General features: G+C 38.8%; 1 protein-coding gene across 6 annotated transcripts in view; it reads left to right on the forward strand.

Moving 5' to 3' along the window:
- The window catches only part of DLGAP3 (DLG associated protein 3), a 726,679-nt gene extending 710,836 nt beyond the window's left edge, over positions 1-15,843 (forward strand). For all 6 annotated transcript variants that reach the window (XM_073666015.1, XM_073666016.1, XM_073666012.1 and 3 more), the window contains one exon: positions 7,342-15,843. In XM_073666015.1, the coding sequence (XP_073522116.1) occupies positions 7,342-7,560 (219 nt within the window). In that variant the 3' untranslated portion in view covers positions 7,561-15,843. The remainder of the gene's footprint in view (positions 1-7,341) is intronic.
- Positions 15,844-16,085: the final 242 nt, after the last annotated feature.

The following is a 16,085-nucleotide window of genomic DNA, read 5'->3' on the forward strand; positions in this document are numbered from 1 at the left end:
GAATCCCCGCAGCACACGGTGCGTGCCCTGGGAGGATTCATAAGTCTGCAGTCACACAGAATGACTGCAGACTTATTGGTTTTGACTGGACAACTCCTTTAAGTGGCTTGGGGCTTACGTCTGAACACCCGCAAAATGTGATTTGGACGCGTGCACTGATGGTGCTATTTTCAGCTGTATACACCCACTTGAGATGGGTAACAAGACATAGTCGACTACGTCTTTCTGTCTGCCTCAGCTAGGCATATACAGCTGAAAATTATGCATGACAAAGCACACTATGACTTTATCTGCATCATTAGAGTCAATGGCGCCATCAGTGCATATGCCCAAATCTGTCTTTGCAAGCGTTCGGACATAAGCCCTGACTGAGTCACTGAACGTAGTGCAAATGGTATGTGAACCCAAATCCCATTTTGCAAGCGTTTGGTTGTGATCTTTGACAGAGCCACTGAACGTAGTGGCAAATGGTTTGTGAACCCAGCCTTATGGTTCTTACATGCAACTTGTGATTTTACAACTACTTACTGGGATTTCATATCACAGCACTGTTGCAGCACGTAAGTGCTCCCACTTCCTTCTGAGGCACTATATTACAGATTAGGTGGTGTGTACCTTGTCCATTTTAGGACATGATCAGATATCAGATATCAAAGTCAAACATCAGTATAATGTCTGTTTGAGGCTAAGTATCCTGTCTGAGAACTGACTTTAATAAGTGACTTTGACATCTGACTTTGATAAGTGACTTTTATAAGTCACTTTGACATCTGACTTTGATATGTGGCTTTGACATGTGACTTTTACAACTGACAATAATAATAAAAAAAAAGTTCACTGTACGCTGCAGGGACTTTATGTCTAGAAGACTGTACTCTTACCATTGAGCTATACACTCAGTTGAAGAAACTTAGGCGTTCTATTTGGTTATGTGATTTTCAGTGCAAACCTGTCTGAAACTCATTGAGACTTTCACACAGACCTCCTCCAAGCCAAATTCAAATGATGTGTGACTTTGATATGTGACTCTGATAACTGACTTTCTTCAAACATCAGAATCAGAATCACAATGACTTTTAGACACCCTGAGTATTTTCATGGTTGATCTCATAAGCCAAGAAAAACTACCAACCACTATCACTTGACCCTATAGCTGAATGATAAAGCTTCAGCCTTATGGAGTGGAGTGTTGTGGTTCAAATCCCAGGAGAAGAACATTTTTTTTTCAAATTATGCTGGTTAGCACATAAACTACAGTGATGTTTTACTTTTAACACTTTCTCACAAAATTAGAATATCATCAAAAAGTTAATTTATTTCAGTTCTTCAATGCAAAAAGTGAAGGCAGTCATTGGCACACTCCACAAGGAGGGTAAGCCACAAAAGGTCATTGCTAAAGAAGCTGGCTGTTCAGATTGCTGTATCCAAGCATGTTAATGAAAAGTGGAGTGGAAGGAAAAAGTGTGGTAGAAAAGATGCACAAGCAACCGGGATAACCTCAGCCTTGAAAGTATCGTTAAGAAAAGGCCATTCAAAAATTTGGGGGAGATTCACAAGTGGTGGACTGCTGCTGGAGTCATTGCTTCAAGAGCCACCACACACAGACGTATCCAGGAAATGGGCTACAAGTGTCGCATTCCTTGTGTCAAGCCACTCATGACCAATAGACAATGCCAGAAGCGTCTTACCTGGGATAAGGAGAAAAAGACCTGGACTGTTGCTCAGTGGTCTAAGGTGTTGTTTTCAGATGAAAGTAAATTTTACATTTCATTTGGAAATCAAGGTCCCAGAGTCTGGAGGAAGAGTGGAGAGGCACACAATCCAAGCTGCTTGAGGTCTAGTGTGAAGTTTCCACAATCAGTGATGGTTTGGGGAGCCATGTCATCTGCTAGTGTAGGTCCACTGTGTTTTATCAAGACCAAAGTCAGTGCAGCCGTCTACCAGGAAATTTTAGAGCACTTCACGCTTCCCTCCGCCAACAAGGTTTTTGGAGATGGCAATTTCATTCTCCAGCAGGACTTGGCACCTGTCCACACTGCCAAAAGTACCAATACCTGGTTTAAAAACAACAGTATAACTGTGCTTGATTGGTCAGCAAACTCGCCTTGGGTATTGTCAAGAGGAAGATGAGCGACACATGACCCAACAATGCAGACGAGCTGAAGGCTGCTATCAAAGCAACCTGGGCTTTCATAATACCTCAGCAGTGCCACAGGCTGATCGCCTCCATGGCCTGCCGCATTGATGCAGTAATTGATGCAAAAGGAGCCCCGACCAAGTATTGAGTGCATTTACTGAACATACATTTCAGTAGGCCAACGTTTCGGATTTTAAAATCGTTTTTCAAGCTGGTGTTATAATGTATTCTAATTTACTGAGATAATGACTTTTGTGTTTTCATTGGCTGTAAGCCATAATCATCAACATTAACAGAAATAACACTTGAAATAGATCACTCTGTTTGTAATGACTCTATATAATATATGAGTTTCACTTTTTGTATTGAAGAACTGAAATAAATTAACTTTTTGATGATATTCTAATTTTTTGAGAAGCACCTGTATATCTATTTCTAAGTGACTGTATGTTTGCATAATTTCTTAGGAAAGGGTCTAATGATCAAATTTCTTTATTGTAAATTTTTCTTTCCATCTACCCAAGACCTGACTGCAAACTCCAGACTACTAGGGGGTCTCAATAATCCACTGCCTGCTAGGTATGGTCTTTTTCTAGTAGCAAAAACAGGCATGATAAGGGGTTGTCCGGTCCAAACTAATAAGTCTGCAGTCACTCTGTGTGACTGCAGACTTATGAATTTACCCTAGTGGTCTGGAGTTTGCAGCCAGTACTTGGGTGGATGGAAAGAAAATTTACAATAACGAAATTTGATCATTAGACCCTTTCCTAAAGAATTATGCAAATGTACAGTCACTTGGAAATAGATATATAGTAAATTAGTGCCTCCCAATTTACTTTGGCTATGTGATTTACCATGCAAATAGGGTGTCTGAAACTCTTTCTTAACCACTTCGCACCAGAGCCTGTTTTTGCCTTCGTGACCGGGCCAATTTTTTCAATTCTGACCACTGTCACTTTATGAAGCAATTACTCTGGAACGCTTCAACGGATCCCCCTGATTCTGAGATTGTTTTTTCGTGACATATTGTACTTCATGATAGTGGTAAAATTTCTTTGATATCACTTGCGTTTATTTGTGAAAAAATCGGAAATTTGGCGAAAATTTTGAAAATTTTGCAATTTTCAAACTTTGAATTTTTAAGCCCTTAAATCAGAGAAATATGTCACACAAAATACTTAATAAATAACATTTCCCACATGTCTACTTTACATCAGCACAATTTTGGAACCAAAATTTTTTTTTGTTAGGGAGCTATAAGGGTTAAAAGTTGACCAGCGATTTCTCATTTTTCCAACAAAATTTACAAAAACATTTTTTTAGGGACCACATCATATTTGAAGTCACTTTGAGGGGTCTTTATGACAGAAAATACCCAAAAGTGACACCGTTCTAAAAACTGCAACCCTCAAGGTGCTCAAAACCACATTCAAGAACTTTATTAACCCTTCAGGTGCTTCACAGAAATTTTTGGAATGTGGAAGAAAAAAATTAACATTTAACTTTTTTCACAAAAATGTTACTTTAGACCCAATTTTTTTTATTTTCACAGGGGTAACAGGAAAAAATGGACCCCAAAATTTTTTGTGCAATTTCTCTTGAGCGTGCTGATACCCCATATGTGAGGGAAAACCACTGTTTGGGCGCACGGCAGGGCTCGGAAAGGAAGGAGCGCCATTAGACTTTTTGAATGTAAAATTTGTCTGAATAATTAGCAGACACCATGTTGCGTTTGGAGAGCTCCTGATGTGACTAAACAGTGGAAACCCCCCACAAGTGACACCATTTTGGAAACTAGACCCCTTAGGGAACATATCTAGATGTGTGGTGAGCACCTTGAACCCCAAGGTGCTTCACAGAAGTTTATAATATTGAGCTGTAAAAATAAAATTTTCACATTTTTCCCACAAAAACGTTTTTCATCCCTTAATTTTCCATTATCATAATGGTAATAGGATAAATTGCACCATTAAATTTGTTGTGCAATTTCTCCTGAACACGCCGATACCCCATATGTGGGGGAAAACCACTGTTTGGGCGCACGGCAGAGTTTGGAAGGGAAGGAGCGCCATTTGACTTTCTGAATGTAAAATTTGTCTGAATAATTAGCAGACGCCATGTTGCGTTTGGAGAGCCCCTGATGTTCCTAAACAGTGGAAACCCCCCACAAGTGACACCATTTTGGAAACTAGACCCCTTAGGGAACTTATCTAGATGTGTGGTGAGCACCTTGAACCCCAAGGTGCTTCACAGAAGTTTATAATAATCAGCTGTAAAAATAAAATTTTCACATTTTTCCCGCAAAAACATTTTTCATCCCTTAATTTTGCATTATCATAAGGGTAATAGGATAAATTGCACCATGAAATTTGTTGTGCAATTTCTCCTGAACACGCCGATACCCCATATGTGGGGGAAAACCACTGCTTTGGTGTACGGCAGGGTTCGGAAGAGAAAGGAGCGCTATGTTGGCTGGGATAGGCAGCAGACACCATGTCACATTTGAAGAGTCGCTGACATGCAGAAACAGCAGAAACCCCCACAAGTGACCACATTTTGTAAACTACACCTCTCAAGGAATTCATCTAGGGAAGTAGTGAGTATTTTTTAATTTTTAAATTTATACCATTGGGCAGTGAAAAAAGCATAATTATATTTTTACCACAAAAAAATGTTTTACCCTCAGATTTTACATTTTCACACAGGGCAATGGGTAAAAATGGTGCCGAAATGTGTCACACAATTTCTTCTAAAAGTGCCAATACCCCATATGTGGCTGTATCGTACCGCTCAGCCATACGGCGAGATCTGGGGGGGATGGAGTGCTATTTGACAATTGGAGAACAAATTATTGTAGAATAGGCATTTGGATTTGGGAGCACAAAATTTTTTGAATTTCTTTTGGGGGGCAAGGGCCATTTCGCTTTTCCAGAGCCTTTCTGCTACCAGTAACTTGGAAGTCCCTTATATTTTTAACAGATGACGGACCTGAGTGGGGACTAGCTTTTTTTGAGGACTGAGTTGAAGCTTTTATTGGGGACATTTTACGTAACATTTATCCGGCGCTCTAGGCTGAGCACTTACATCGGGGTTTCCATCTAATTTTCCAAGTGATGTAATTCAGATGAAACCCCTGCGGGATCCATTCACTGTAATGAGGCAGCAGAGTTACTCTGGACTCCGTCTGGCCTCTGTTTAGCGGTGTCCTTTTTTTCAGAAGTGCACAAAACTGTGGCCAACCGCACTTTTATGCACGCCTAAAACAAATGACACCGTGGGATCACAGGCCAGACGGCATCCACAGTGGCCTATATCTGCCTCATTACAGGGAATCTTCCGTCATGGGTTCCGGCTGAATCACATATTTCAGAGATTTACATGGAAACTCTGGCGTAAGTGCTCAGCGCAGAGCACAGGATAAATGTTGGCAGAGCCTTACTGGGATCTTTGGGAGACATAATAAACAAATCAGTAGCAGGTGAAGAATTGGTTTTATTTATTTTTTTACACCGTTCCTAGTGTGATATAACTGATTAGATTACTTTATTCTTCGGGTCGGTGCGATTACAGAGATACCAGATTTATATCGGGTTTTTATGACTGACAGCTGTCACACACTAAGAGACGCTTTTTTTTTGCAAAATCTAGTTTTTGCATCGCCATATTTTGAGAGCTATAATTTTTCCATATTTCGGCCGACAGAGTCATGTGATGGCTTGTTTTTTGCGGGACGAGTTGACATTTTTATTGGTACCATTTGTGGGTACGTGACATTTTTTGATCGCTTTCTATTCCGTTTTTTTGGGAGGTAAAATTAACAAAAACCAACAATTCAGGAATTGTTTTTTGAGTTTTTTTTTTATGCCGTTCTGCGTGTGGTAAAAGTGATCAGGCAGCGTTATTCTTCGGGTCAGTACATTTACAGCGATACTACACTTACTGTATATTTTTTTATGTTTTGGCGCTTTTACACAATAAAACAATTTTAAAGAAAAAATATTTTTTTTGCATTGCTTTATTCTGAGAGGTATAACTTTTTTATTTTTTGGCTGATGGAGCTGTATAGTGGCTTGATTTTTGCAGAACAAGATGACGTTTTCAGCGGTACCATTTCTATTTCCATTTTGCTTTTTGATCGCATTCTTTTCCACTTTTTGTTTGGCGATATGAGGAAAAAGCATAGTTTTTTGCTCCGTTTTTTATTTATTTTTATTACGATGTACACATAAGGAGTTAATTAGTGTGACAGTTTTATAGCTCGGGTTGTTTCGAATGTGGCAATACCAAATATGTGTACTTTTTTTATTTTTGCATAACTATATGGATTTATCGGTTTAATATTTTATTTATTTATTTTTATTTATTTTGTATTTTTTTTTTAACAGTTTCAAAATATTTTTTTTTACTTTTTTTACATTTTTACTTAGTCCCTGTATGGGACATTAATTTTTATTTTTCTGATCCCTGATCTCATGTAATGTAATAGACATATATTACATTACATGAGATCTTCACTGACTCTTTCAGTCAGTTTCCTGTCTGGCATCAGCTACATACAGGCTGAAGTCAGACAGGAAGGACACCATATATGGCAGAGCTGGAGGCGGTCATGTGACCTCCAGCTGCCATAGCAACGCCAGGTCCTGAAAGCAATCAAGGGGTCGTCAGAGAGGTAAGTGGACGACCCCCTCTCCTCCTGCTGTCTCCTATATGCCGCGATCACTATAGATCACAGCATATAGAAGACAGCAAAGGGTTAACATCACTGGGACCTGATCTAATCAGGTCCCGATGATGTTCCCTGTCAGAGCTAACGCTCTGCACTGCTCTCACAGCGCTTGCAGGACCCAGGGGGTCCTGAGCACTGCGAGACCACCCACCGTTTTTAAACGTCCGCGCTGCACAGAGCCCAGGCAGCGCGGACGTTTATCTACAGTGGGCGGTCGGGAAGCGGTTAAACGGCAGGATGACAATCAGAATGCATTGTTGAAATTCATATAAGTTTCTGTGATTTTTTGGGGGCCTTGCAGGTCAAATTCTCTACAAATTTATGTGACTGCGGAATATTATTGTCTTCATTTTGAACTAAATTTTATTAAATAAAATTGCATAATTAAGAATATGGTAAGTTAAAATTTTGTGAAATGTGTTGTACAAATTAATTATTGTATTATAGATTATGTAATGTATTTTGCAATTTTTAGGAGGAGAAGAAGCTTCCTCCTCCCATACCAAAGAAGCCACTCCGTCAGAAGGTTCATCCAGTCAAAGATCGCTCTTTGGATTCTGTTGACCGTCAAAGGCAGGAGGCCAGGAAGAGGCTATTGGCAGCCAAGCGGGCTGCTTCTTACCGGCATAACTCTGCCACAGAGAGTGCCGACAGCATAGAGATTTATATACCTGAAGCCCAGACTCGACTGTGAACAGGACGATGTACACTAATAACCTTTTGTATGCTCTGTACATAATAATATACATATATATACATAGAAAATATTTAAAGAATATTCTAAGAAAAAAAAAAGAAAAACGCTGAAAAAAAGACCACAGCTGTGTAATTTTGGGGAGGCCCCTCTAACCCATACCAAACTACCCTTTCATTAAAATCCCTCCCCTTCAAAGGGCAGAGCTAGTTAACCAATCAGTGCTGTCTCCATTGCAGAGACTGGAGGGAATTGCTTACACGTCCGGTCTCATTCCTTCTCCCTCTACCCTTAAACTCATATGTAGCTTAAAAAATGGCATGCTGCATTGTGTAGCAGTACTGAGTATGACCACAAGGAAACACTGTGTCAAAAGTCTTTTTGTAGCTCCTTTTAGAGCTATGTTTTAATGCATCCTGATTAGAGGCGTTTAATGCCTGGAGGAAACCAAACTAGAAGAGATATTTTCAATAATTTTTATTTGTATTGGGAAAATCTTATTTTTTAGATACAAGGAAACACTCTCTATTGACCTCCAATGCAGTGCGTTCAGTTTGTGCTGTGTAGTCTTTAAATGCTCTGTGACCCTGCTATATACCGGTACATGCATGTTTGAGAATACAGGTAACTCACTACTGTTGGGGAAGTATACACAGGTAGGTTATAAGGGACGTCTTAAATAAGAAATGATATATATTCTGGCATCATACATCAGTTTAGTTCAATTGTGTATAAAAAATGGAATTTAAAGAAGATTTCCCATATATAAAAAATTACAACAATGTGTGCTTAGATTGCAAAATCCTATAAAATGTAATTATTTTTGTGTAAAGATATATCTGCAATTTGTGCCATTGATTTCTGTCTGGAAGAAGCAATGCGCTGCGTGGCACATGACAACTTCCAGCCTTACTTATTACAGTAAAATAATTTAAAAGCTGGAAAGAAAGATTTACAAATATCATTTGCACTGGAGTTTTGGCCCACATTGAGTTCGTTATTTTTTAATTAATATGGTTTCTTATACTACGTTCCTACGATGAGCTTTTGGTGAGTTTTTGATGTTGCAGATTTTCTGCACCATTTCTGCATCCATTAAGTAAAATTGGTTACTTGCATTTTTTCGAAAGTACGCAGCGTAAAATACTCACCAAAAACTCATTGTGGGAGCGTAACCTAATTACAAATGTTAAAAAAAACTACACAATGTGAGTATAAAGTCAGTAGTAATAGAACGCGATCCTGTTTAGTTTTATATTCAAAAACTAAGAAATAAAAATAAATCTACCATATACAGTATGTCCCAGAAGATGTAATTTACCCTGCAATCTTAGGCTTTGTTCACACACTTATTTGAAAGAGATTTTCAAGTGAATCTGCTCTAAAACCAGCTTTAAAAAATGCATGAAATACACTTGAACTACTCTGAGGACTCATGCAGACGTCCAAGTGTGGACCGCTAATGCACGGACTGGCCGCGGCTCTTCCAACCTGAGCGTGACAGTCTCATATGTAGCTGTCACCCTCGGGTCGGGAGAGCCGCAGTCAGTCTGTGCATTGCAGTCGGAGATCGGACCAAAGTCCACAGACGTCTGCATGAGCCCTTTCCATTTGTAAAATCCAATTTGCTGATCATATGTTTTTGAGTATTTTTTTCCCTAACAAGGTTTTGCAAAATGAAGCTATAAAAACATTAAAAAAAACTTACATGTCACTCATGGAATCCACTCCAAATTTGGCACTGTCAAGTCAAAGGACTGCAAAACACTTTGGGGGAAAGTATTGCTTTAAAACCCACTTCAATTACTTCAGGAAATGCTTCAAGAAAAAATACCCGCTTCCAAAATAGGAGCATTTCCTGATTTTTTTGCGCCTAAAAAACTCAATGTGAACCTATTCTATGGGTAAGTTCATTTTATCTGAAAAAATATCAGTTGTTGATTTTGAGACATATTTCACAGCAAATTTGTGGCAGGATCTACGCTTTACATGTTAGTTTTGTCATAAATTTGCTTAAGATTTCACATTATGCTTAGGAAATGTTGAAATCTATGGTGAAAATCCACAGAAACATTTATGCTACAGTTTTAAAATCCACATGTCAATTTCCACTCTGATTTTTTTTCCTATGAAAGAAGTTTGTTTAAATCTCGTGCAGTTTGCTGCTACTGTAATACTCTGCATGTTTTCCAGCTAAAAGGTTAAGGGAAAGCCTGCAGCGCATCCGCTACATGTGAACATACCCTAGAGGTGCCCATAAACATATGATTACGTTTCGGCAGGACTGGCTGAGCAATGTGTAGCGGGGTGCCCAATGACAGATATCAGGGGAAAGAAGGAAGTGGTGTCTGGCAGTGACTTATTCTTGTCTTCCCAGTGATAGTGCACACAGGCTACTGTATGTGTATGGGGTAGTCAAAAGGACTAACTTTCATCTGAACAGCTATTGTAGACATATGAGTTTCTTTATACCTACCCTAAGGCATCTGTGAGCCCAAATAGAGGGGATGAGAAGAAATGTTCCTCTCTGCAGGATTTATACAAAACTATTAGTTTTAGGAATGTGCCTAGGACTGACTAATAGTGTAGCCCACCATATTTTATGCTTACTTGTATTACTAACTTCCTGGTGTAGGTTTCCTTTACATTTTGTCACTAGGTGCTGGAACATAATGCAGCTATTGGGAGGAAGCAGTAAAGCTGCATTCACATACTGCGGCTGTGTTGTATTTTTTTTGTAATCGCGGTACAGTCTCAATTTTTTTCGCCACTGTTATGGCAAATCTCATAGTTAAGGCAAAAAAAACAAACGCATTGTGGTTGCAACATGTGAACACAGCCTAACATAGGCACAGTCTCCTATACTTGACTTTGCAGCTGCTTAAATAGATGAGCTTGCAGTCTGTACTACGGTTCACTTCCATTACATAACTACGACGTAACTAGAGATGAGCCAATCGATTTGTAACAAATCAAATTAGTTTCCCCAAAATTTATGCACAAATCTGAAATTTTCGGATTTTGATTTGCATGAATCCATCAAAATAGTGGCCAGCTCCCATTTTGTTGGATTATTTTAAAGGGAATGGTTAAAAAAATAAAATGCATAAATTCCCTTTTCCTAGACCCTCACCTGTCCTGCACAGATACACGAATCTCTGCAGTGGTCATGATATATGTCCCCTTCTCAATGGGACCAATCATGAAGCTCAGCGCCAGTCATGTAGGGGGAGCAATGATCATCATGACATGTGTTGCCTTCCAAGTGCTTACGTGAGGCCAATCATTGAACTTGGCACTGGAAAGCAAGAGTGGGGAGCTGCTTCAGAAGTCTAAGACAGATGAGTGCCTAGGACCGGTGAGTATAATGTATTTTATTTTTGATAACACCTCCCCTCTGTTTATTTTGCTTTGGGGTCTGGAGAGACCTAACAGCAGCATAAATGTCTTTTCATGGCAACTTAGGCACTTTTGATTAAGACCGATTTCAGGACTGATTCATTTCTACACTGGACATTTTAGCACAGACTAAATTGAAAAATACAGTATGAGCATTGAAGGTTCTCACACTAGGAAGCCAAATTTAGGATTTGGCACTTAACCCTTTAATAAATCCAAGTATACCCTTGGAGAGACCTGCTAATTACTTGCAGTGCCGCTCGATCTTTCAAGTAGGCTCCGGCGTATCTGAGAAAAATATACTTGGCTGCAGTTGTGCAGCCAATCTCTGATTCATGCAACCTGCGGCTTGGGCATAATGGATCAGATAACAGGTTCCCTTTAAGTGTTTGGCATACTGGAGGTCAAAATGTGATTTGTTTTAGTTCTTAATCCATATTATCTTTCTTTAGACAACTTTTTTCTTATGGCGCCAAATTGGAATTGGAGTAGTATAATAATTGTCGAAATGAAAATTGATAATTACAAAAAAAATACAGTTTTCCATATTTGTCTTCTGTGAAATGTTGATACAGTATAACTACTTAATGACGTCTGTTGAATGTAGCAAAATCAGATCTGTGTACTGTATACAAGGTTTGATGCACTTTTATACTTATTTGTTTCCATACCCCAGGCAGAACTTCCAAGATGTGCATAACATTTTTTTTAGAAAGCAAAAAAAAAGTCTGTTATTTTCAACATGTTACTATTTAATATTATGGAACAAATTATAGCAATACATAATTAAAAAATACAATTCAAAAGACTGCATGCCCCTAGTTTCTAATTGTGTATTGCCTGCATTCCCATCAATGACGGGTTGTAGTCTTTGTGATAGTTGTGAAGAGACCCTTTATTTTCTCATGTCATAAAGCTGCCCATTCCTCTTAAAAATCTTCCAAAACCTGTCAATTTTTTGTTTGGCTATCATGGATGGCATGTTTGAGTTCTACTCAATGTGATTCTATAATGTTAAGATCAGAAAACTTTGAGGACCACTCAAGAACCTTTACATCCTTCAGTTGTCTAATATTTATTGTCATTGCCTTATTGCCCCCCCCCATTATTTTTTGTGAAAATGCTGCATTCATCCTAATATCACCAGTTTTGACTAAATTCACAATGTAGCTAAACCTTAGCCATTCTCATTGTAGCAGGGGACATTACTGATGGTACAAACTTTGCACTATTTTTTTTGGATTTGACTTCTCACTAAGGCTTTATAGTTCTGACCATAAATTCAGTTTTGGTTACACACTCCAAACTATTTTATTCCAGAAGTTTTCAGGCTATATAAGGTGTCATTGGGCATAGTGTAAGCAGCTATTGTTGTTGCAATGGTGAATTATATTTTTTTCTTGTAACTCTACTATGCTGCCTATTCTTGTTCAAATATTTCCTCATTTTTATTTCTGAAATAGCCACACCACTTTGTTTCAGAGAGGCCTAGATTTCCCTAGAAGTTGGTTTTGGGATTTTATTGCATCCCAAAAAATGTTCCTATCTAAAATCATACTTGGTATACCTAGCCATCACATTGTGTTTACAGCTTGAACCGTACTATATTACATGTTTCAAATCTTTAGATATCTATTTATATCCTATTTGTGATTTATTGAACTACTTCAACTAATTTGAACTAATTTTGTTTACAGATAATTTATCAGTATTTTTTTTTTCCAAACACTTCAGGAACAATAATAATAAAGTTAAAATAGACTGGATGAAATATTTAAGAGTTTCTTAGGAGCTAAGTAACTCATTGACTATTCATACACTGATCACAACCCAATCACAGCCCTACAGGGCATTGGTTGGATACAACACTCGTCAAAAGTTTGGATACAACTGTTCATTCAACAGTTTTCCTTTGTTTTCTAGTGAAACAAACCAGAATATGTGTTAATCCTTAGGTTCCTCAAAGTACCCCGCTTTTACTCTGATGACAGCTTTACACATTCTTTGCATTCTGTCAAGGTGCTCCATAAAGTAGTAGTCCAATCCACTACATACTATCTCAATTGGGTTGAGGTTTGGTGATTGTGGAGGCCATGTCATCTGACATAGCACTCAATCCCTTTTCTTTTTGGTCACATAGTCCTTATATAGTCTGGAGGTGAGTTTTGGGTCATTGTCTTGTTTCAAGAAAAATGATGGTCCCACTAAGCGCAAACCAGTTGGAATGGAATGTTATAGCAGAATTCTGTGGTAGTTATGCTGGGTAAGTATATTTTAAACTTTGTATGAATTACAAATAATGTCACTAGCAAAACACCCCCACACCATGACACTTCTCCATGCTTTATGGTAGGCACAACATATGTAAAGACCGTACACTCACCTTTTCTGCATCTTATAAAGTCATAGCAGTTTGTATTAAAAATCTCAAATTTGGATTCATCAGACCACAGTACATATTTCCACTAAGCTAAAGTCCAGTCTTTGTGTTGCTTGACCCAAACAAGTCTCTTCTTCTTGTTTTGCAAGACACAGTATTGGCCTCTTTGCATCAATTTAAGCATACACATCTATTTCTCTTAGTCTCCCCTGGAAGTTGAAGTTTAAATGTGTTTGCTACTTGATGTCCATACATCATTTGTGGGGGCAGTTATCTGAGACACTGTCAATTTTCTGAGGCTGGTAATGCTGATGAACTTATCCTCTGCAGCAAAGGTAATTTTTATTTTTCCTTTCCTTGGGCGTTCCTCACTAAAACAGGTTTCATCAAATAATATAATGGCCCCCACACAATCCTCCAAATAGCATAATGGCCCCCACATATCCCTGCAAACAGAATAATGGCTTCTACATAGCCCTTCAAATAATATAATGCCCCCTACATAGCCCTGCAAACTTTATGATGGCCCCCATATAGCCCTGCAAACAGTATGATAGCCCCATACGCAGCCCTCCAAATAGTATAATAACCCCATATTGCCCTGCAAACTGTATAATGGCTCCCACATAGCCCTGTAAACAGTATAATGTCCCCCACATAGACCTCCAGATAATATAGTGGCACCTACATAGCCATGCAAATAGTTTAATGGACCTTACACAGCCCTAAAAATAGTATAATGGTCTCCACATAGCTCTGCAAAATAGTATAATGGCTTCTACATAACCCTCCAAATAGTATAATGGCCCCCACTTAGCCCTCCAAACTGTCTAACTGAACTCACATAGCCCTGCAAACTGAATAATGGCCCCACATAACCCTGCAAACTGAATAATGGCTCCCACATAGCCCTACAAACAGTATAATGGCCACCACATAGCCCTGGAAACTGTATAATGGCCCCATATAGCCATGCAAACTATATAATGGCCCTCCATATAGTACAAAAAGGCCCCAAATAGCCCTGCAAACAGTATAATGACCCCCTATAGCCCTGCAAACTGAATAATGGCCCCCACATAGCCCTGAAAACTGTATAATGACCTTCATAAAGCCCTGCAAACTGCATAATGACCCCCACATAGCCCTCCAAACAGTATAAGGTCCCCCACATAGCCCTCCAAACTCTATAAAGTTCTCCACATAGCCATGCAAACAGTAGTTTAATGGCCCTTACACAGCTCTGAAAACTATAATTTCCTCCATTGATTAAAAAAAAATACTCACCTCTCCTCGTTTACCTGCTGCATGGCAGAGCGGCCATGATGTAGTGAAATTATTGTGCCCGCTGCACTGAGATATCAGAGCTCAGACGTGCAGGGACAATGATGGAGGAGGCCACTTCCATCATTGATTTCAACTGTATTGGCATCCATAATGCCGATACACTTGAAAGTGTGGTAACAGGCTGGGGAGCCTGCCCTCCACCTCACCCCCAACTCACGACACCACTGTTCTGAACTGTGTTCCAACACTGCCTTTGTAAAACTCTCCTGATGGTTGCAAACACTTTTTGAGGACCAGTGCTTCTACAAATGAACTCTTGACGAGGCATACCTGTTAGTTTCAGCATTCCAGGTCACAAACTGTTGACACTGCTTGAGAGAATGCCAAGGTTGTGTAAAGCTGTCATCAGAGTAATGGGGGATTAATTTGAGGAGTCTAAGGTATGACATATATTCTGGTTTGTTTCACATGTGTTTCTTTACTCCTTGCTTCCATAAGTGTACCTTCATTGTTTTGCTGCCTTTAGTCTCATTCTACAATGTACACATTCCAGTAAGAACAAAGAAAACCATTGTATGAACATGTTTGTCCAAGCTTTTGACCGGTACTGTAGATACCATTTATTGCCATTCCATTTTAGTTCAGTATAACTATTAAATGTTACACACATTCCTATTAATGATAAATACCTTTATCTGACCAATATTTCTAAATTAACTAATAGTGTTTTTAAGGATGCTACATATTTTCAAAAATTTGTACACATCCTACAAATTCTGCCTGAGCAAAAAAGAAGCAAGACAAAAATATATCTCATACCCTACCATAATTATATATAAATGTAAAGCAAAATTGCATAATAAATATAGGGTACTTAGTGAACTATTTTTGATCAAAAAAAGTATACAAGCCGTCCCACCAGCGGCAAGGTGACCCTAAATTGGGACGGTACCTATACTGCCTATATTAAAAACCTTACTGTATATCAAAGTTGAAGTAATGCATATAAAAGGGTAGACAAATAGGACCGGGTCCCAACTCCAGACCACCTAGGCCCGTGGTAAGCTACATATATACCAATCAGCTCAACAAAGGGCATGCCACACCCTTAAATTGCACAGAATGCAAACAAGTCAAAAAACCAGACAATGTGAACTGAGGTCTAAGATGGCAGACATACAAGAAACAGAGGCATGTTCACACTAGCAAAAAAGAAGCAAGACAAAAATATATCTCATACCCTACCATAATTATATATAAATGTAAAGCAAAATTGCATAATAAATATAGGGTACTTAGTGAACTATTTTTGATCAAAAAAAGTATACAAGCCGTCCCACCAGCGGCAAGGTGACCCTAAATTGGGACGGTACCTATACTGCCTATATTAAAAACCTTACTGTATATCAAAGTTGAAGTAATGCATATAAAAGGGTAGACAAATAGGACCGGGTCCCAA

This window comes from Phyllobates terribilis, unplaced genomic scaffold (assembly GCF_046119375.1).
Source record: "Phyllobates terribilis strain yellow unplaced genomic scaffold, ASM4611937v1 Scaffold_2__4_contigs__length_985480577, whole genome shotgun sequence".
In the NCBI taxonomy this organism is placed as follows: Eukaryota; Metazoa; Chordata; class Amphibia; order Anura; family Dendrobatidae; genus Phyllobates; species Phyllobates terribilis.